A 21,447-nucleotide genomic window follows, 5' to 3' on the forward strand; every position below is an offset into this window, starting at 1 on the left:
ATATATATATATATATATATATATATATATATATATATATATATATATATATATTATGTAAAAATACAAAATCTTTTAGGACTTAATTTTTAATTGATACATTTAATATTTGAACTACTTCTAATTGATAGTTTATTTATTATTTTTTTTCTAAAATATTATTTTCATCCTTATAAATATCGAAAAGTTTAAAATTTGTCCCCGTAAAAATTTTAATATATTTTTCATCATCTCAAAATTTAAATGTGTTGTTTCTTAACTTGAAGTTAGACTCGAATGAATTCAAGACTACAGGACACTTTTTAAAACTTAACTTATAATTTAAAATATGTTTTTTTGTTCTTATACAGATTATTATGTTCGAAATTCATCCTTTTTGAGTCTTTTTTCTTTAAAAAATTAAAATATATTAATTTTTGGCTTAGATGTAGGTTCAGGTAAATCGTGTTAGATATTTTAAATATATTTTAATTTTTCAAAAGAAGAAAAGACTCAAAATTTTGTAGGTATAACTTTCAAACATTTCAATATTTATATGAAAAAAAACATATTATAATCTATCATTTAAATTTTAAAAGAAGATGTTACATAAGCTCGATTTGTCTAAGTCTAACTTTGTATCCACATTTTAATTTTATTAGGATAAAAAAACATATCAAAAATTAAAAAGAAAAAACATATTTTAGTCTTATTTTTTCTCCGCATCTTCATCGTGGACAATTGGACACGTGAGAAATAATACTTTTAATTACCTACCTTTTTCCATATAAGACTTTTTTTCAACTAGCTCACCGGTGATTAAAAAAATAATCAATTTAATTTTTAACATTAAATTTATTAATATTCTTTTTAAAATTATCATTAAAATTATTTTAACTTATCATTTCTATCTTTTCACTTAATTAATGTGCGCTAATATTTTCTTAAAATTTTAACAAGAAAGATAATAAGTTTATCTTATGCATTTAATCATTTCTTTTCAGAAACCATTTATTGTTATAGGCTACATAAGTTGTAAAACAATGAAAGATATTTTACTAAAAGAATAATTAATATAAGAAATAATTTGAATGAATTCTTAGGAAATAAAAATTCTCAAAAGAGTCTTATATACAAAGGTAGAGATAGTATAATATTTCCAATTTTGTTAACAATTAATATTTATTAAAAAATATTATATAATATTATTTATATATTTTTACTGTAATTTTTTTCAAATAATAATCCATCCTTTTTATTTTATAAGAAAAAAATGTTCATTTTTTAAAATATAAAAAAATATTAAATACTTTTGCCTTATTTAATAAAATTATTTTCAAAACATTCTTCATTTAATAGGAAGTTTCTGTTTGATATCAAATTCTAATGAAAAATAATTTAAGAAAAAAATATTTTTAATTAAAATTTACACAATTTAATGAATTGAGGGGTAATAGTAAAACTATAATATTTTATACAATGATTTCATAACTAAATTATCCCAAAATTTAAGAGAAATTTTTTCCAACTTAAATTATATAATTGTGCTGTACAGATTCAGTATTAATAGATAATTAAGTTTTTAAAGCATGATGTAAATGCATGACTGGGTGCATAAAAAGTATTTTGTTGAAAGAAGTAAAACCTCCTTCGATTATTTATATCCTTCGAGATTAGTCTCATGGATTAGTTTGTTTTTTTCCTGGCCTTATCCAGTTTCTCAGAAAAATTGAGGAACTTTTGTACATAAATGGCTTAATGGTGCTGGACCACGTGGATATGCAATGAAGAAAAACAGTGTTTAACAAAACCAAGCACTTTAACCCTTCACATGGGAACTTTATGAAGAAGACAAATGATAAAGATACTCCACAATCCGCATGCACCCTCACCCTGCAGATTCAACGTCATATATGACTCATGCATATTATTGTAATCAGACATAAAGAAAGTACATTGAAAGATGCGATAAGGGATTAAAGTTTCACGAATCTCTGCTCTATTAAAATCTGAGCTTACTTTTACGTACGTGTAAATGGTGGCATTGCAATGGCCTCACACATGCCATCCATGTCACAATTCCACTGCACTTGTAAAAGAAAAGTTTGATTGGGATTTTATATGAGCTCCTACTCAAACTTTTGAACTTCATCATCAATTTTAATATCCGAATAGACAGACATATATAGTATGGTTTTGCTTGGTCATGTGATTGAGTGAGTACTGTTAGTGTTGAACAGTACTCAATCACAAGACAAAAGCCAGAAAGCAATATCCTTGTGAGTGGAGATATACAATCTTCCTGATAATGTTAATAGATTTGACTGGAAATTTAAGAATTCGGTTGGGAAAAAGATAACATGACAGCATTCCAAATGTTATGCATTTACCGATTCTTACAAAAAGTGCACACTTTGATAGAAATTAAATGCAAAAGAAGGATTAAAATTAATAAGATCAAAACCATTAATTTGTAGATCAAGAAGATAACACTTGCAACACTTCAAAGAATCTATATGACACGGTTACAAAATAGATTTGGGGTTTTCTCTTCATTTGGAAATTACTTTAGCAATTTTTTAAATTAAAAAAAAACCTCAATTCCCTTCTTGAGTTTACAAGCCGGGATTATTGACATTACTTGGCAAAGCAAATGACTGAATGCTTAGTGATAATCATTAACCAGCCTCAATCCACTAGATACATCATCGCAATGCTTGATATGATTAAAAATGGAAGGAAAATCAATAGTTTTATTCGCCCTACAGTCATACTCAGGAGGATATTGAAAACAAGGCTCCATGTACTTGGCTCGTTGACAAGGTGGATCTGGGATGGTTTTGCCATATACTCCCTGCAAAATCCATGGCTTCAAACCTCCAAGACTATGAGCAACATACCCAAAAGTAGACCTGGGGCTTGTAACCAATGCATTACATAAACTTAACAAATATATTTCAGTCCATGCCTTAATGTTGTGCATGTCGTCATTTGAGTTTTGATGCTCTTCATGACTTGGCTGATAAACTCTTATTACATCCCCGGTCACAGTTGTATTTTCCTGATACATAGTCCTCAACTTCTCACCATATTCTGAGTATAAAGATACTACTAGAACAGCTTTTGATGTCTGCTTCTTCAAAGGAGAAGTTGCTGACGAGTTTAGCATGTCGAGTTCAGGCAACAACTTATTCTGAAGGGTGCAGGCTATAATTTCATTGAATATGGTTTGATGCGGTGGATGATGAATATTAAATACTCTAATCTGGAGGCCAATCCTCTCATTTGCCTTGGCTAGGTGTGCCTCATAGGATTTTTGAATTAGTTTCCATGCCTCATTTGATGGGTGAAAAAGGTAACGTCCCAGGTGGTGAAAAACAGTGTCTTTATCAGGGAACATTTTGCTTAGGTCTTGTCTAAATAAGGAAATCATGAAAAGAGAAGGGACAAAATATTGATTCGACCATAAAATCAGTACGGGAATTTTCTGGAGAAGATCTTGGCTTCGATCGCAATGAAAAAGATTAGTATGACCAACATGGATGTGCGTTAGATTAAGAGCAAGAAATGGTGGCAAAAGCTCATCCTGTGAATTGTTTACCTTGTTATTCATTAACAAGCTTTCATGCGTTTCAAAATGTTTCAGGTCTTCCCAACAAGGAGAGTTCTTAGGCAATAACCATGAGGAATCAGGAAATGGCTCGCAAAAAAGACCAATCATATCAGCCCCATATCTGACAAGTAGAACACGGTCTGTGAGGATAGCATAAAGGAATGCTGCAACCAAGGTTATCATCCTGTTCCCTAAGCCATTAGCACTTGTCCAGACAAGATATTTGCATTCTCTACTAGTTTCATTTATGCTAAATTTTGCACCCTTTCTCATGATTTTGTTGTAGGATTTGGTTGAAGGTCCACAACTCCGATGAACATGTTCATAGTTTCGTAGTTTGGATATCAGATATTTAGAAGGTTTATGAAGGGAAGCTCTGCGATACAAGTAAGATTGATATCTACTTAAGCATGATGCTTCATCAAATGAGGAAACTAGAAGTCCATCAAGGAGTTTGTCATTAGCAATATTGGTAGTAGTAGATAGGGATAGAGCATTCTTCTTCCCATCTTCAACTGAATTATTCTTTGGACCTGTAGATGTTGAAATCAAGAAAATAAAAATCATATATACACATTTTTATACAACATTTATATATCCAGATTACAATGCATTGAAACTTCAGTTATGGTGGCTTTAACTCCATTAAAGTGAATGAATTAGATGAAATAACTGCTAGAAATTAAAATATGAGCGCTTTAATTAATGGTAACCTACCGGTGTGGGAATTAATTGGTATTTTCTTAAGTATTGAACAGAATAATTATGCCAACTCTAAGTACAAGAAAGCTTAAGTGTTTATCAGTATCTATGAAACACGGACATCCCAGTTCCTTGTCGTGTCCGGTGTTCGACACGCGTCCGTGTCAGTGTCCGACACCGACACGACACCCGTACTACGTTCTATATTTTGGACATTACAGGTGTCCACGTGTCTGTGTCCGTATCGTGTCCGATGTCCGTGTCGGTGTCGATGCTTCATAGATCAGTATTGTTATAAATAGACCCTTATAGTGATCTTAAAAGTAATAAAATTGTCAGAAAATCAAGAAATAGAATAGACTGAAAGTAAGCTGGAAACAAGAGTATGTATTACCAATATCAGAGAAGGACATTAGATAAAGTAACTCTAGTAATGGATTAAAGGCATAATATTACAAGATTAATGATGCTAGGAATAGATTCCAAACAACGTACGAAATTACCTACAGTTGACTCATTAAATGAGTTTTTACCCCCTTGTTTTAAGGCATCAGTAGTAGCATTCTTGGCATTAAATCCTTGGATGAGATCAAAAATTGAGTTTTGGTGTCTGACAGTAAATGTGACTAAAATAGGGAAGGTTATGAAAGTCAGAATCAGAAATGTTCTGAAGCTCTTGAAACTCCGCTCTGCTCTATCCATCGTGACTAGCTTGAAGGCATGCAGCTTCAGATATCAATTTATTTAATTGCCTGCATTTATTACAACATGTACATTGGAATAGCATATTAAAGAAGTGAATTTGATCGAAGGAAATTAACAATGCAAGAAGGCAAAGAAGTCAAATCACATGAAATTAAAGAAGTCAAATCCTTGAGTTTAATTACTCCTTTGTGTCGAAATTGTATTTGATCGAAGGGAATTAACAATGCAAGAAGGCAAAGAGGAATTATTTATTGACGAATAATTTGTTTTCTCCAAACCAACTTTGCTGACTAGTACAACTTACAATCATTTGGTCATGTAACCAACTTCGTTGACTAGTCTGCCTCTAGTAATTTAGTCATGTGTAACTGACTAAATATGTAATAATAATTTAAAATAATGAAGACCGATTCTATGTACTAATAATAATAAAATTAATGTTATTAATTTTTTGACAACAAAATTAATGATAATGTTATTAATAAATATTAATAGCATATACTATTAATAATAATAAATTAAAATTAATAAATATATACTATTTTTAAGATAATTAAGGCCGAAGATGTATACAAATAATAATAAAATTAATTTTATTAATAAATACTAATATACTATTAATAATGATAAATTAAAATAAAAATATATACTAATAATATTAAAATTAGTATACACATAAATTAATAATATATTGGCAAAATTGAACCCATATGCAAATTAATAATATATACTAATATAAATTAGTATTAATAAATTAAAATTATTAATTGATAATGTTTTAAATATATGCATAAATTTAAAATAACGTATAATAATTTATTTAAAATAGAAATTAAGAGATAAATTATTCGGCATTTATCAAATTTATGTATATATATATATTAATGTGCAATTGAATTTTTCTATTATAAAAATGTTTCATAAGCTAAATTTATTCTACACGTTAATGAAAAATAATAATTTTTGTATATATTTTTAGGTATTAAATTTTGTAACAATTAATTTGTTTAGTAATAATCTTTCTAATAAATCTTATCAATATGGATGGGCTGGGCCGAGAGTCATTTAAGGAGAAATAGGAGTGGGACGTTAGCTCTAGAAAGCAAATCTGAGATTTTTTAAAAAATATTTCTTCGTCTACAAAACGTATAGATAGAGGGGTTGAATTAATTAAGTATTGGACTGTCAGTTAACTAAAGGCAAAGCGCGTGCATGCGAGGTTTGTGCATTTGTCTCGGTATGCATTTACTTATGAACAAAATTACCAAACCCAACTTCTGGTGCATATATAAAATACCTTGCCTTCATACTTGAAAATAGAATAAAAAGTAAACAAGTTATACTTAGATAATAAGCATTCAGATGGAGCGCACTCGTTTTATGTTTTTACGTGTGTCCACATAATGGATGCCCTAATTCAGCAGTAGTAATTGTGTAGTGTCATAATATGGTATTTTTAAATCAAAATCACTCCAAAAATCAAGTGCATGCACATCTTTAAGGAGGTATGCAAGATAGAGAAGCAAATGGAGAACTAAAGAAGAATCATTTTTAGTTTTTGACGACATATGCACTTACATGACCAATAAGCATATACCAGATCGAGTGACAACCTTACATAATTTTCCATAAGAAATGCAATTTTACTGCAGCTGGATTGATAATTAAGAAAATAAAAAATAAGAACACATGAAAGCTAAAGTATATATAATGAGAGCTTAAAGATTTCTTTTAAAATTTCATGACATCTTCTCACAAGGCATCGCGAGCAGCTATTCGACAAGTTATTGCATCCGCAAGTGATGATACTCTAAGTTCCGAGGCAAATATCTTGTAATGCTGAATCATAACAAATCATTGAATATGCTAGCTAATGGTACTTGTCAATGTTGTCATAAATTATTTATGCTTATAACAACTTCAATTGCTTGTTTAAATACTACAAAAGTTCTAATTCACAATTAAATAATGTAAGATAATGAATAAATAACAGTTAAAACAAGGGGGAAAAGGAGTTGTTTGGCTAGAAACATTTTAGCTAAACTAATCATTACATGCCTTTGAGGTAGTTCAGCAGCAAAATTGGCAGAGACCTTCAGAATTCCTGGAACCAACTAAAGAAGTTTGCCATAACGATATTGAATAATAATGCATATATCTTGTGCAGGTTTCTGTGGACAGACCATCCTTCTCAAGTTGAATTATATCTACGACCTTTCTCAGAATGGAGAACCAACACCATCATAGGTCCCTGCTGTAAAAAATACATCCATAAAAAATAGCCTCGATGTTGTCATTGATGATATATTTAGGATTTCACCTCAAATGCCATTCATTCTTAAAGCTTACAAGCATTTGTGTGTAGTCCACATGAACACAAACCACCTTCAATGTGGTAAAACAGGTTTAAATCGCAAACAACCATTACATAGTACAAGACTTAATGGTGGAGAACAATATCCTAAGCAGTTGCACTCCATTTGGTATAACTGGAAATTCGTCTAAGGCCTACAAAACAAATCACTCAGGTTAAAATAAATACACACACAAACACACAGACGTATTAGTATTGGCACTAGCAGAGGATTACAGTCACGTGATGCACAACACTTCAATTACATACATGGAAGTACACAAATGCTAACCTACAATGCATCTTGCAAGCAATAAAATCTTTAGCCTCTAACCCAGAGATTTAGAAATAGACATACATGGAAGTACACAAATGCTCACCTACAATGTATCTCTTGCCAATAATAAAATCTTTAGCCTCTAACCCAGAGATTTAGAAATAGGAGGATCCCTGTGCTGAGTGACTGGAAATAGTGAAAAGTGACAAGGAAATCGCAAAACCAAATGCTCTGTCTCTCTAGTCTAGACAATATCAAACGCTATCAAAAAAAGGAGGAGAAAGTAAAGTAATGAAATATTAGAGCAAACAGGGATTATTGACATTAGTTGTAATAGCAATTAGCAAATAACTCAGTGCTCGTGTCAAGTTTGTTTGTTACCTAGTGCTTAACATTAACCAGCCTCAAACCACTAGATACATCTTCACAATGCTTCATATGATGAAAAATGGAAGTAAAATCAACTGTGCTATTGGCCCTACAGTCATACTTGGGAGGATAATGGAAACAAGGCTCCATGGACTTAGCTCGACGACAAGGTGGATCTGGGATGGTTTCCCCATACGCCCTCTGCAAAATCCATGGCTTCAAACCTCCAAGACTATGAGCAACATACCCAAAAGTAGACTTCGGGCTTGTAACCAATGCATCACACAAACTCAGCAAATATATTTCTGTCCATGCCTTAATGTTGTGCATGTCATTATTTGACTTTTGACGCTCTTCATGACTTGGCTGATAAACTCTTATTACTTCCCTGGTCACAGTTGTATTTGCCTGATACATAGTCCTCAGCTTCTGACCATATTCTGAGAATAAAGATGCTACTAGAACAGCTTTTGAGGGCTTCTTCAAAGGAGAAGTTGCTGACTTTTGCATGTCGAAATCAGGCAGCAATTTATGCTGAAGGGTGCAGGCTATAATTTCATTGATAATGGTTTGATGTGGTGCTCGATGAGTATTAAATACTCTAACCTGCAGGCCAATCCTCTCATTTGCCTTAGCTAGGTGTGCCTCATAGAATTTTCTAATTATTTCCCATGCCTCATTTGATGGGTGAAGAAGGTAACGTCCCAGATGGTGAAAAACAGTGTCTTTCTCAGGGAACATTTTACTTAGATCTTGTCTAAATGATGGAATCATAAAAAGAGAAGGGACAAAATATTGATCTGACCATAAAATCAGCACGGGAATTCTCTGGAGAAGATCTTGACTTTGATCACAATGAAAAAAATTATTGTGACCATCATGGGTGTGCTGTAGATTAAGAATAATAAATGCTGGCAAAAGTTCATGTGACGTGTTTACCTTGTTATTCTTTAACATGCTTTCATATGTTTCAATATGTTTCTGATCTTTCCAATAAGGAAAGTTCCTGGGCAATAACCATGAGGTACCAGGAAACGGCTCACAAAAGAGGCCGTGCATATCAGTCCCAAATTTGACAAGTAGAACACGGTCTGTAAGGATAGCATAAAGAAATGCTGCAACCAAGGTTACTATCCTGTTCCCTAAGCCATTGGAAGCTGTCCAGACAAGATATTTGCACTTAGTACTAGCATCATTTTTGCTAAATTTTGTGCCCTTTCGCATGACTTTGTTGTAGGATTTGGTAGAAGGTCCACAACTTTGATGAAGATGTTCATAGTTTCGTAGCTTGAATATCAGATATTTAGAAGGTTTATGAGAGGAAGCTTTGCGGTACAAGTAAGATTGATATCTACTAAAGCATGATGCTTCATCAAATGAGGAAACTAGAAGTCCATCAAGGAGTTTGTCATTAGCAATGGTAGTAGTAGATAGGGACAGAGCATTCTTCCCATCTTCAAATGAATGGTTCTTTGGACCTGTAGTTGCAGAAATAAACAATATAAAAACATACAATTATATAGAACATTTATATCCAGAAAACAATTTGTTGAAACTTCAGTCAAGTTATGGTAGCTTTGACTCCATGTAAGTGAATGAATTATATGAAACCATCTTAGAGCTTATTTTAATAGATTCTGAACGCTTAAACCAATGATAACCGACCAGTGCCGGTATTAATTGCTGTTTTCTCAAGTATTCAACAAATAATTATGCCAGCTCTAGGTACAAAGTGTTTATTAGTATTGCTACAAATAAACACTTATAGTGATATTGAAAGTAATCCTTTGTGTATTTTGCATTATAAAAATAAAAAAGGATGAATTGAACTTACCTAGAGTTGACTCTCTAATAATATCATGATCTTTCGAGAGAATAGCAGTAGCATTAGTATTGAGGGTTCTTCCAGACAATACGTGAAATCCTTGGAAGAGATCAGAAACAGAGTTGTTGTTTTGGTGGACGAGAGTAAGTGTGAGTAAAATAGGGAAGGTTATAGAAGCCACAACCAATAAGGTTTTGAAGCTCTTGAAACTCCACCCTACTTTATTCATCGTGACGTGATATCAATTAACTACAGAAACACACACGAGCATCGCTAATACTAAGAAATAAGTAAGAGGGATTGATTCATCAAAGATCAAAGCAAGCCAGATCAGATCCCCAACTTTACTTACTGAATCGGAGTTGAATTCACAATGCGAAATGGAAAACGCTTTCCGACAAGGCAACTCTGAATCTGTGATCTGATTCATCTCCATCATTTTTTGTTTATTGGAATGAAAAATAAAACAAAATAAATTTATATAAACTTAATTAGTTTATACATAAAGCAATTTTAACTAATAAAAAATAGAATATTTCATTTAGTTTCTCCAAAGGATTTTTTAATCTTTGCTAAAGTTAATTTTAATTTATAAAAAAATATTTCATTTCATTTTTTTATCTTCATATCCTATAAATATTCACGAAAAAAATTTATTCCAATAATGCATAATAAACAGTATTTAATGTCATATCAAATGTGTTTAATTATTATTTTCATTATATATTTAAGTTTTTAGTGAACCAAAAAGAAATGATAGGATTAAATTATAATTTTGATATCCTATAATTTGATAATCCAAAGTCAAATATTGAGTTTAATGTAGTATAATAGTGTTGATATAGAATTTATGTAAATAATTGATTAACATGATACTTATGTAAAAAAGGATTAAATAAAGTAAAAAATAAAAATATTTTAATAAAAATTAAACTCATGATATTTTATTTATACAATAGTATTAACTTACTTATTTTGTTTTAATTAATTACATTAATATTATTTTTTAGGTGTCATTAGTAATTTTTTTTCAAATGATCAAAATTTATAATTAAAAAATATTTAATATATAATTTTTTTAATTTTATTTTATATCATTTACATATATTTATTTTACCAATTTTTAATTAAATTTTATAAATTAATATGTAAATTCTTTATGTGATTTTTTTAAAATTTATTTTAATATACATATTATTTTTAATCTAATTATTTACATAAAGTTATTGATAGATTTGTTTAGCTAATTATATTAATATTATTTCCTATTAATCATTATTTAAGGGATATTAATTTTTTTAAAATGATCAAAATTTATAAATTGAATAATATTTAATATTAAAAATTAAAAATATTTGTATATTAAATATTTTTTAATTTATAAATTTTAATAATTAAAAAAATTTAATAACTCTTTAGTGATATAAAAAAATAATATTAACGTAGTTAACTAAAAATAAATCAAGTGTATTTATCTATAGATAAGAGTTATAAATTCAATGTTTATTAAGATATTTTTTATTTTATTTAATCTTTTTTTAGATAAATATTATGTTAACATAGTATTAAAATATCACGATATTTGACTTTCCAACCAAAAGAAATTAAATATGTTGAACCAATAAAATCATCAATAGGGAAAAAAATTACAATTTGACGAATAACTGAATAGAATTAAGTATTTATTTTAAATGACAAAATAGGGTATTTTGACTCCATCATTCGAAAAGCAGGAGGCGGCGGGTACTACTGCGGAGCGAGGTGGGCTCCGTCGGCATCATCACATCAGCCTTGTTTGTTTGTTTGTTTAGGTATCTTAACACTCTCTTTCATCGCTCACCTTTAGCGCTTCTCTTCTCTGCATACAAATTTCTTTCTCTTTCTGATGTTTTTAGTGTTTTAGGAATCTAATTCGTCTTGGGACTGGGGTTTCCACATCAACACTGTTATGCGATATGTATCTATCTCTGCTCCTGTTCTCTTGCCATAACTTCAAAAATGGGAGTAATAAAACTCTTTGGTTATTATTATTGATTAGAGTATAAGCTCAAATAATCCATAACCCATTAAATAAGTGTAATCCTATTCAAAACATTTATGCTGAAAACATAATTTGCCTTGGCTCTGTTGCTATGTGCTATACTGTGTAATAATGTATTACTAGTCAGGTTGGATATCTTCCTATATGCTTCTAGAACATAAGATATATTTGTCATTATCTCTTCATTGAGTTTTATGAGATGTTTTTAAATGTGGCCATAGTTTTTCATATATATTGACACTTCTGTTCATTTTAGATATATTGTATATAGTATGAGCTATATTTGAGAATAGCTGCAGTTTGTTACGCTATATGGCATATTATGTTGCAATCATTCCAGCAACCTATAGGCTAGTGAGCTATTCACAATTAGCAACTTTGGTTTTGTGAATGAATCTTAGAATAAACTAGTTTGGATTTGTTTATCATAATGTTTTCTAAATTATGTAAAACACTTGTATGGACTTGAAGTTGTTTATGATTTTTTTTCTTATGTTTGCTAGAAATTTCATATAATTTTCTATCAATCTAAAAGCCCTTTTTGTTGTTCTTATAGCAACATATTTTATTTTTTTATGATTAATAATTCCATTCACTACTTAAGTTCATGACAAAACAACAAATGACTGACATTTGAATTAATCTCTGAAGTAAAGGTTAATTCAAAAGAAATGAGCAATATTTTGTTTTAAACAGAGAAGCTCAAATTTATATAGATTTATATAACTAGTTTTAATTTGAACAGCTTTGAACCAGTTCTCTTGTTTGCCAACCAACCCTTAAGATTAGCATATAGGTTATGCTATAAATTTTGAAAAATACTTCATTAATGATCTGAGTGGTGTCCTTTAATATATGCCAGTGAAACTTTTTCCCAATCAATGGCCAACCGCACAAACTAAAATTACTCATCATATGATTTTAACGAAATGCTGATTTGCTTATTTCTGACAGTGATTCTTGCTAAAGTGGGTTCTCAATAGCACAAATTCATATCAAGCACTTGAGCATCTATGGGTATAATCAGGAGTGGCTTCTCTTTCATAGCAGGGACAGTATGTGGAGTTTACTTGGCTCAGAATTATCAAGTTCCTAACGTCACAAAGTTAGCTGACACTGCCTTGTTTATGGTAAAAGTTGTGGAGGAAAAATACCGCAAGCCCAAGAAGAGGGATGATGATGATTAGTGCCTAACAAGTGCTATATTGAAATCAGGTTCTTGTTTAGTTTTTCTTTTAAAATTCTGGATTATAGGATCGAAAACCTCAATTAACTAAGCTTTTGGAAAACATGAATTAGTAGAAGATTTTTGTGGAAGCATTCTTAGCAATGATAAGCTTATTATTTAGTCCTTTCCTAGGGAAACGTTCTCATTCTTCTGTTGTCTTCCTTGCTCTGAAATCTGAATCTTATTCTTAGACACGAGTTAAAAGGTCAGATTTCAGATTTCAGATACTCAGTTTCTTGAATCTTGGATGATAAGTTAGCTTAAGGCAAGAGATCTGTTCCATGGTCATCAGAGTTGTATTTAATAGTATTTAATTATAATTTATGTCCCCAATAACAAATATTTTAGGTGATATTATCCATTATCTGATGCTTTTAATGATTAATATCTGATCAGGGTTTGTTCTTTTACATTATTATCTTGTTTGCTAACAATTTGCATGTGTTGTTGAGTTTCTGGTTTAACAAGTTACATGGATAAGATGTCTGGACTATTTTGACGAGCTCTGATTTTTCATTTACACTTGCTCCAACGCCTACTGGAATAAGACTAGATTATTGTTGTTGTTGTTTTACATGAACCCCCTTACAAATGTACAGTTCTTTCCCCATGCCAACCTCTTTTCATGTATGATGTATCATGCATGTATTGGTATGTCTCACATTGAGCAAACATTAGAGGTCTATTTAAATCACGGGGGTCCCCTCTGAAAAGGCTAATTTTTTGGGGTGTGATCTTCTCGTGATTATTTATCCTTTATAACCAGCCAACGTAGAAAGGGTAATCTTAAAAGGAGCGACCTAAGAAAGAGTCCTTAGGGAAAGAGTTACGGGATATGCAATGTTATGACCCACTTTAAGCAAACATGGAGCCTTTATTTGTTACTAATTAAGTCTTTTCTTCTTAAAAGGCCAATCCTCCTGTTTTTGGATGGATTTCAGTCGTGGCGGCTAACAATTTATTTATTAATAAATGCTTTAAAATTAAAAATAAAGTCAAGGAATGAACTCAAACAAGTCAGTAATACAGAAGTATGTGGGACTTAAAATGTCGTTTTACGAAATAAATGTACATAACCTAGAAAATCAAGAACGTGAGTGGTCTAGCAACATATGATTGAATTTATTCCACTTTATTAATGATTAAATTTTATGGTTATCCGTGATATTTTCGGTTCAGACTTCAGACATCTAGTTATAATATTTTAAAAACATATCTGTCTACACTATCAAGTACAATATTCCTCTTTAATTAAACTAGTGTTCAATGTCATCCCTAATTGCTTACGTAAAGTATCTTAACTGAAAAGTATATGTAGTGACGAGAAATTCCGTTTATAGTCTTCATAAATTTTAGTTCACTACTTATTTTACTGTTGGAAATTCCTCCCGAAAAAAATTCCCACTTAAGTTTCACTCAGTGTGAAGTATATGTCTTTTCCATGTAAAATAACTTCTGGTAGTAGGTCCCTTTCTGTAATATTGCTTTGCTTGAAGGATAGCTGTGGTAAAAGGGAATTTCTACCTTGGGCAGTAGCGATGGGTTTCTTTGAGAGGGGTCCCTTTCTGTAATGTGGTCATGGGATGGACGTAGTCACTTGTTTTTTATGTTTTTTTGGTTCTGCGTATGAGTTATGAGATGAAGGGCTCTTTGTGATAGGCTCCTTCATTGGGGTAACTCTTGTTATATGCCTTATTGTATTTTATGGTCTACTGGTACCTTTTCTATATTCAATATATGATCTTTCTTTGGCTGATAAAAAAAAGCTTGGTAGTAGGTCATTTTCTTCTCGTGGATAACATAAGTATGAACATGTTGAAAATTTGTTGCAGTTAAAAAATTTAAAATTATTTTTTAGTACAATGCAGACGAAAGGGAAAAACTAACTAATAATGAAAGCAGCACCTAAAGCATCAGCCGACGAGCTAGGTTAATTTTGAAGTAACAACACAATTATTAGATTATATGGATATATAACATAGTTTTATCTAAAACCCACATAAATTTTGTTTTAAGTCAAATGACCTTAAGTTCGTATTCTGAATGATTTTCTTCTATTTGTTTATATTGTTTCCAGTTTTTATATTTTTAAAAGTTGTTTTTTACTGTTCTCTGTACAAACTTTTGATAAAATGAAAGAAAAAAATTTACCCACACCAAACAACCTCTTAATTTAAGAAAAGAGATTTTTTATTTGATAAAGAAGAAGAAAATGGTAGTGTGCGTTGTTTGGTCCTCTTCAACAACAATTAATGCACTGGAAGTGCAAAGGTATGAGTTGACATGTGATTGTATGCCAAATAAAAAAAGGAAGATAATTAATAGAGAAATTGAAGCTTGTAGAATTTCACCTACAAAGATATGGTCTTTCTGGAATGGAGTTGAAAGAGGTCCCACGCATTGTACCAGCACGGCACCCATGTTCTTTTGCTCACCAACTGCTGAAGCACACAAAAAAAGTGAACTGTGTCTCAGTGCAGTGCATTAGCAATAGCAACATTCCACCTATTATTCCCTTAAGACAGCTAATTATGTCTATGTGCACTTCCCTTTTCTGAGATTGGAAGTGGCATGTGACTGTGGGGAACTAAAGTAACAAAGAGACATATGAGGCTTAGCTTTGGGCCTCCATGATGTGGACACCACTCTAAGATACATATACCACCTTACATTAATTCTTCAATGGTTTGGTTCAATAAGAAAACGTGAGTGAGTGAGCGAGGGTGAGCTGTGTGTCATCCTTATGATATTGATATCTAAAAGTAGAAAGTAGAAAAGCAGAAAGCAAAGAGTCGACGATTAAAGGGACAATTATAGGTCTGCTAGCATGCAAAGAGGAGGAACAACAACAGTTTCTTTATCCTCATATATTCCTTCCAACTTCTGATTTATTTCACTACTTTTCTGCCACTACTTGTTCTGATCTTGACAACAATCAACTCTAGTCTCTAGCGAAGGTTTCATGACTATGTTAAAACTAAATTGACAAAAAGTAAAGATAGAGAATTTACTTAACCTTTATTTTTTTGACGGTATATTTTTTCAACACGTCCAAATTTACTTTGATTGCTTAAGATGACAATCAAAAAACAGTTTCACCCAACACCACTATCGAATAACCCTTTTACCAAACTATATACTTAACAACAAGTTTCCCTTTATTTTGCTTCACCCGTTAGCTAATTTTGTGTTCCGAATTGTCCTAGTACCATCACCGGGAAATTCATAATCCACAGACAATACAGAATGCAGCAATTATAGACTATTTTTTTTCTCCCTTTACATGGTAAAAAAGTGTGCTTGCTTGCATTTACAAAACATTCGTTAGAGTAATTTTTATTTTGATATTATAATGTACAACACAAGTGTATGCTTTGTATTTTTTTTATAGTAAAATTATACTTTAAATAACCTATTATAGAAAATCATGTTGTCTATCTAACGCAATATCTATCTTCAATCATGACCCCATGCAAATAATAAGGGGATTACTTAATGAAAGTTGTATTTATATCATGATGTGTTGTAGTGCAACATGGGACCGGGTTGCAGTGTAAGAATGATGGAAGACAAGATATCATCGTTATCCAACCATGTGTACGTATGAAGTGTGAACCTCTCTGGTCAAAAATTACCAAACAAGAAAGAATCAAAAAGAGTAGTATCGGTCTCTAGATTCTAAGCAGTGCACGTGGCATAGTAGTGATGGCGTATGAGACAAAATAACTGCGCATAAAATAATAAAAACCTCATATCCCATCTTCTTCATCTGTAATGCATGATAATACTAATAACAACAATAATGTACTCTTCCCCCAACATCATCACACTTGGAGTGGTATTTTACATTCCTTTCCTTTTCTCTCCCTCGTCTCGTCTTGCCGCAACACTTTCTCTTTAGTCAAAAGCACCTTGGCCTTGGGTCCCTCCCTTCCCTTTTTCTAATCCGCATTTCCCAATCGTTAATCTCATACTATCATTTAAACAAAGAATGAGTGCATAGAATAGAAGAAACGATACCATAAATCAAGGAAAACTAGAAAAACAAAAGAGAGTTAAGAATAGTAGAAGACAGATGGTTATCTAATCGTAAAGCAATCCACTTTGGATACCCTTTCATTCAATGATAATTAACACAGAGAAAGAAATGAAAAACCAGAATGCCCATCTCCCTATTATTCTTCTTCAGTCACTACTTTTTCTTCATCACCAGCTGTTGTGAGTGATCAACACACAACACAAACAACACACCATGCCTTCAAGACCCTTCCCTCCCACAAATCCCACCAAAACCAAGGCCCTCTTCCTAGCACTCACCATCTCAGCTTGTGTTGTGATTTTCTGCTCAATCCTCTACTTCCTCTACCATCTGTGGCATTCTCTTGTTCACAGAGCTAAGACCATCCCCTTTGATGCAAGTGCTCCCTTGAAGCTCCAAAGATTCTCATACAAAGATTTAAAGCAAGCCACCAATGGCTTTGACACTGCCAATGTAATTGGCAAAGGTGGCTCTGGCACTGTTTTCAGAGGAATACTTAAAGATGGCAAGTTGATTGCCATCAAACGCCTGGACACGTTGTCTTTGCAGTCAGAGAGAGAGTTTCAAAACGAGCTGCAGATTCTTGGAGGGTTGAGGTCACCATTCTTGGTGACCCTCTTGGGTTACTGTGTGGAAAAGAACAAAAGGGTGTTGGTGTATGAGTATATGCCCAACAGAAGCTTGCAGGAGTCACTCTTTGGAGATGATGGGGGGGGTTTGAGTTTGAGTTGGGGGAGCAGGTTTTGCATAATGTTGGATGTTGCTAGAGCTTTGGAGTTCTTGCACCTTGGATGTGATCCTCCAGTGATCCATGGTGATATCAAGCCAAGCAATGTTCTGATTGATTCTGAGTGGCGTGGGAAGATCTCTGACTTTGGCTTGTCAAGGATTAAGGTGGAAGGTGAGTTTGGTGTGGACTTGTTTAGCCAGGACTTGGGGAGGAGCCAGGATCTATGGAAAAGCCAAGAGCTTTCAGGTAATTTGACTGCAGAAACTCCTCCTGCTCTTGGTACTCCAGTTGAAAATGTTAGTGAAGTAGATTTTGCTCTAGCTTTGCAAGCCTCTTCTTCATCTAAAAATAGTAGGACTTGCTTTAATGTCAAAGCTTTGAACTTGAATTCTTTGAATTATAATGCCAATATTGCTACTGAAACTGAAATTAGGAGTGTAAATGCGAAGGGTAAGGAAGTTTCGGCTTTGGATAGGGATGATTGGAATGGTAAGTTTTTCCCTTGTGATGATGAACTTTCTAGCATTGATTATAGTAAGGAGTTAACTGTGAGTGCTTCTCCTTTGGTGGATGATGAGAAGGCAAATGGGAAACAATGGGGAAAGGACTGGTGGTGGAGACAGGATGGAAGTGGAGAGTTATGTAGTAAAGACTACGTAATGGAGTGGATAGGGAGTCAGATTTGTCCATCCAACGCTGATTGGGATGATGGTAAGAACAATGTTCACGCGAAAGTAGAGTTGGAAAATTCAAATCCCAAGGATAAAGACCATGATGCTATTGCACCCCAACCACAGGTGTTTGGGATTGGACATAATACTACAGATAATGGGGTTGAGAAAAAAGAGTCAAGGGGAAAGAAAAATCACAAAAAGAAGCACAGGAAGATGCAAGAGTGGTGGAGAGAAGAGCATCTTGCTGAATTAAGCAAGAAGACCAGTAAACTTAAAAATCTTCATACCAAGTGGAAGAAAGGCTTGAAAGTGCCCCATTTTGATTTGGGTAGAAGGTTTTATCTTTGCAGGCGTAAGAAGTTTGGAGAGGAGGGTGAGAATGAGTGTGATCAAAATGGGGAGTTTAGCTTCAGAAGAGGCTGGAAGAAGAAAAGCACTCATTCCATTGGAAGTGACATGTGGAGTGGAGATCTTTTCAGCCGTGAGCTCAGTAGCACAACAAGCATGAGAGGGACACTGTGTTATGTGGCACCAGAATATGGAGGCTGTGGATTCTTAATGGAGAAAGCTGACATTTATAGTTTTGGAGTTTTGATTCTTGTAATTGTGTCAGGTAGGAGACCATTGCATGTTCTTGCATCACCCATGAAACTAGAGAAAGCTAACTTAATAAGCTGGTGTAGACACTTGGCTCAAGCTGGTAACATTTTAGAACTTGTGGATGAGAGATTGAAAGAAGATTACAAGAAGGAACAAGCAAGTCTGTGTATCAACTTGGCACTCATTTGCTTACAGAAAATTCCAGAGCTGCGGCCAGATATTGGGGATATTGTTAAGATTTTGAAGGGGGAGATGGAGCTTCCACCACTTCCATTTGAATTCTCCCCTTCTCCACCTTCCAAATTATACAGCAGATCAAGGAGAAAACCGAAGGGCACTGCAGAATAGATTTTGTAATTCATAAGTCATCTTCTCACCATGTTAGATCAGGTATGATGAGTGCAGTACGGGATGGATCAATGAATATGTTTGCATTTGGAGCCTGAATTCACTCCTATTGTTAGATTTATGTTGAATTCATATCAGATAAGTTATTTTTTTTTTCTTTTTGATGACTCAATTTCCACTGATTGTTCTCAGTGTGGTTATGTTAAGAGTACTTGTTACCTGTCTCCCTTGATGGCGCATGGTTGCAGCTGAACTGTGTATATGATGATTATTACTTGTTAGCTTAACTCTTAATTGTAATAGATAAGGGCAAAAGGGTATCTGTCAATTGCTGTTGTTTTTAAGAAACTAATATGATTGATAGGCTTGCCTTGACTTCTTGACAGAAACGCATTCTTACTCACTCACTCTAGTTTTACTAGGATGGACTGACTTGTTTATTTGTTTTTCATCTTCAGAAAACATTTACTTTTGTCAACATATAGGTGTCCTATTTGGTACATATTAGAAGCAGTAGTTCACCCCTAAGCTTTAACCAATTCATCTTGATAAAAGAACAAGAAGATCAATGAGGCTAGAGGTCAAGCATACTTTCTGTTTATTTCTTCTTCTTTTGATTTGGCATTATTAAATTGGCAATGGAACGTTAGTCGTGACAAGAGGACAAAAATGGCACCGCATAACTTTGAATTTGACAAATATAAAACAACTAGAACAAAGATTCATTGCTGCATTGGTCGGTCTGATATAGGAGATCGGGAGCTGGTTTTTAGTTAACAGCCAATTCTAACACCTAAATGGTTTGAAATTGGCTGACGTTAATCGTACAGAATATTTATAATTGATTTGTCGTGTAATAAAGGACCACAAAAGTCATAATCAAAGACTAAAGTGAGTCACTATTAAAACAGCATCATTAACACCCCCTAGTGTGCAGTGTGCTTGTTCTATTCCTCAGTAAAAGTATGTGTCAATTGTCATAATGTCGTTGACATAATTCTCTTTTCCATAATTTTGCACGACATACAATCATCTTGCTGTCGTTATTCTCAACGTTTATTAAAGATGACAAACAAAGCCATATCAAACGCCGCGCAATCCTTAAAATTCGTGTATAAGGACAAACCTAAAACGAACCGAGTCATAGAGATTATTGTTATTAATACTTGAAAACCTAAAAGTAATCATATTATTCTGATGTATGCTACAGCACTGAAAAAGCATATACTAGCCCACCATCCATAACCAAACTGTCCAACGTTGCTTTGCATGATTTGCATCTCTATCATTTATTATTATTGCTTCACAGCCCGTTGGTATCATTAGGAGTACTATTCGATTTTTTAATTGTTGCATTTTTTTTCCTAAAAAGATAAATGGGGAAACGTGCATGAGTGTTTCAAAAAATTGAACTTGCCTGCCTTCTTGCTGTACTGCAGCTCGTCCCCTTCCATTGTATCATCAAAAGTTAATTTCAAGATTAAATTTTGAGTATGCAAATATTTTAAATACTTAAAGAAAAAAACTTGTTGATCATATATGTAAGATAAGTGTGGTCTGATCTCTATAAAAAAAAAAAAGAGTTTTTAGTTTTTCTTAATTCTTATCATCAAATCCAGATTCCAAAGTTAAATATGTAGATGATAATTTATTGAATGAACCTGCCTGGTCCAATTGTCGCTTAAATTCTGCATATGGGACGAGCCCCCAATATCTTTTGTTTCTTGGGACAGGCAGAATCACAAGGAAGGAAGTGGACAGGGCATCCACATAGGGAACACATTCCTGTTCAGATTTGGACTAAATAATTTCATTAGAAAATGTTCAATCATAGGAATCAAAATTAAAATTTTAGACATCATATTAAATATTTGATTAATCTGAATCGAGCTGAGTAAGATGATTATGAGCTGTAAATTGCTTTTTAGGAGTTGTTAATGAACCTATAATGACCTGTAAATTTG

General features: G+C 32.7%; 4 protein-coding genes across 11 annotated transcripts; 2 read left to right on the forward strand and 2 right to left on the reverse strand.

The window, feature by feature from the left end:
• Nucleotides 1-2,644: 2,644 nt before the first annotated feature.
• LOC100814715 (galactoside 2-alpha-L-fucosyltransferase) lies at nucleotides 2,645-4,996 on the reverse strand. The gene is made up of 2 exons (XM_014766315.1): nucleotides 4,798-4,996; nucleotides 2,645-4,125 (listed from the first exon to the last, which is right to left on the reverse strand). Exons 1-2 carry the CDS (start codon nucleotides 4,994-4,996, stop codon nucleotides 2,645-2,647), a joined length of 1,680 nt encoding a protein of 559 aa, XP_014621801.1.
• A 1,892-nt stretch (nucleotides 4,997-6,888) lies between these two features.
• LOC100799776 (galactoside 2-alpha-L-fucosyltransferase) lies at nucleotides 6,889-10,289 on the reverse strand. 7 transcript variants are annotated; one of them, XR_005888065.1, is made up of 5 exons: nucleotides 10,176-10,289; nucleotides 9,833-10,072; nucleotides 8,011-9,476; nucleotides 7,733-7,873; nucleotides 6,889-7,507 (listed from the first exon to the last, which is right to left on the reverse strand). XR_005888065.1 is itself a non-coding variant. In XM_006595125.4 (3 exons), exons 1-3 carry the CDS (start codon nucleotides 10,050-10,052, stop codon nucleotides 7,501-7,503), a joined length of 1,584 nt encoding a protein of 527 aa, XP_006595188.1. In that variant the 5' UTR covers nucleotides 10,053-10,277; the 3' UTR covers nucleotides 6,889-7,500. The 7 variants fall into 7 exon arrangements, 2 of the variants coding, with proteins under 2 accessions (XP_006595188.1, XP_003543705.1); XR_005888066.1 differs by having other exon boundaries at nucleotides 6,889-7,253; nucleotides 7,349-7,507; nucleotides 7,733-7,890; nucleotides 9,833-10,277; XR_005888067.1 differs by lacking the exon at nucleotides 7,733-7,873 and having other exon boundaries at nucleotides 6,889-7,250; nucleotides 7,349-7,507; nucleotides 8,120-9,476; nucleotides 9,833-10,277.
• Nucleotides 10,290-11,492: 1,203 nt separating this feature from the next.
• On the forward strand, nucleotides 11,493-13,412 carry LOC100305567 (uncharacterized). 2 transcript variants are annotated; one of them, XM_041008580.1, is made up of 3 exons: nucleotides 11,540-11,634; nucleotides 11,727-11,780; nucleotides 12,819-13,412. In XM_041008580.1, the coding sequence occupies exon 3, from the start codon at nucleotides 12,878-12,880 to the stop codon at nucleotides 13,049-13,051; it is 174 nt and encodes a 57-aa protein (XP_040864514.1). In that variant the 5' UTR covers nucleotides 11,540-11,634; nucleotides 11,727-11,780; nucleotides 12,819-12,877; the 3' UTR covers nucleotides 13,052-13,412. The 2 variants fall into 2 exon arrangements, with proteins under 2 accessions (XP_003543706.1, XP_040864514.1); XM_003543658.4 differs by lacking the exon at nucleotides 11,727-11,780 and having other exon boundaries at nucleotides 11,493-11,634.
• Nucleotides 13,413-16,903: 3,491 nt separating this feature from the next.
• On the forward strand, nucleotides 16,904-19,707 carry LOC100800845 (putative receptor-like protein kinase At1g80870). Its single transcript, XM_003543659.5, has one exon. The coding sequence runs from the start codon at nucleotides 17,345-17,347 to the stop codon at nucleotides 19,481-19,483; it is 2,139 nt and encodes a 712-aa protein (XP_003543707.1). The 5' UTR covers nucleotides 16,904-17,344; the 3' UTR covers nucleotides 19,484-19,707.
• The last annotated feature ends 1,740 nt before the right edge of the window (nucleotides 19,708-21,447 follow it).

The sequence above is a fragment of the Glycine max genome, chromosome 13 (genome assembly GCF_000004515.6).
Source record: "Glycine max cultivar Williams 82 chromosome 13, Glycine_max_v4.0, whole genome shotgun sequence".
NCBI lineage: Eukaryota > Viridiplantae > Streptophyta > Magnoliopsida > Fabales > Fabaceae > Glycine > Glycine max.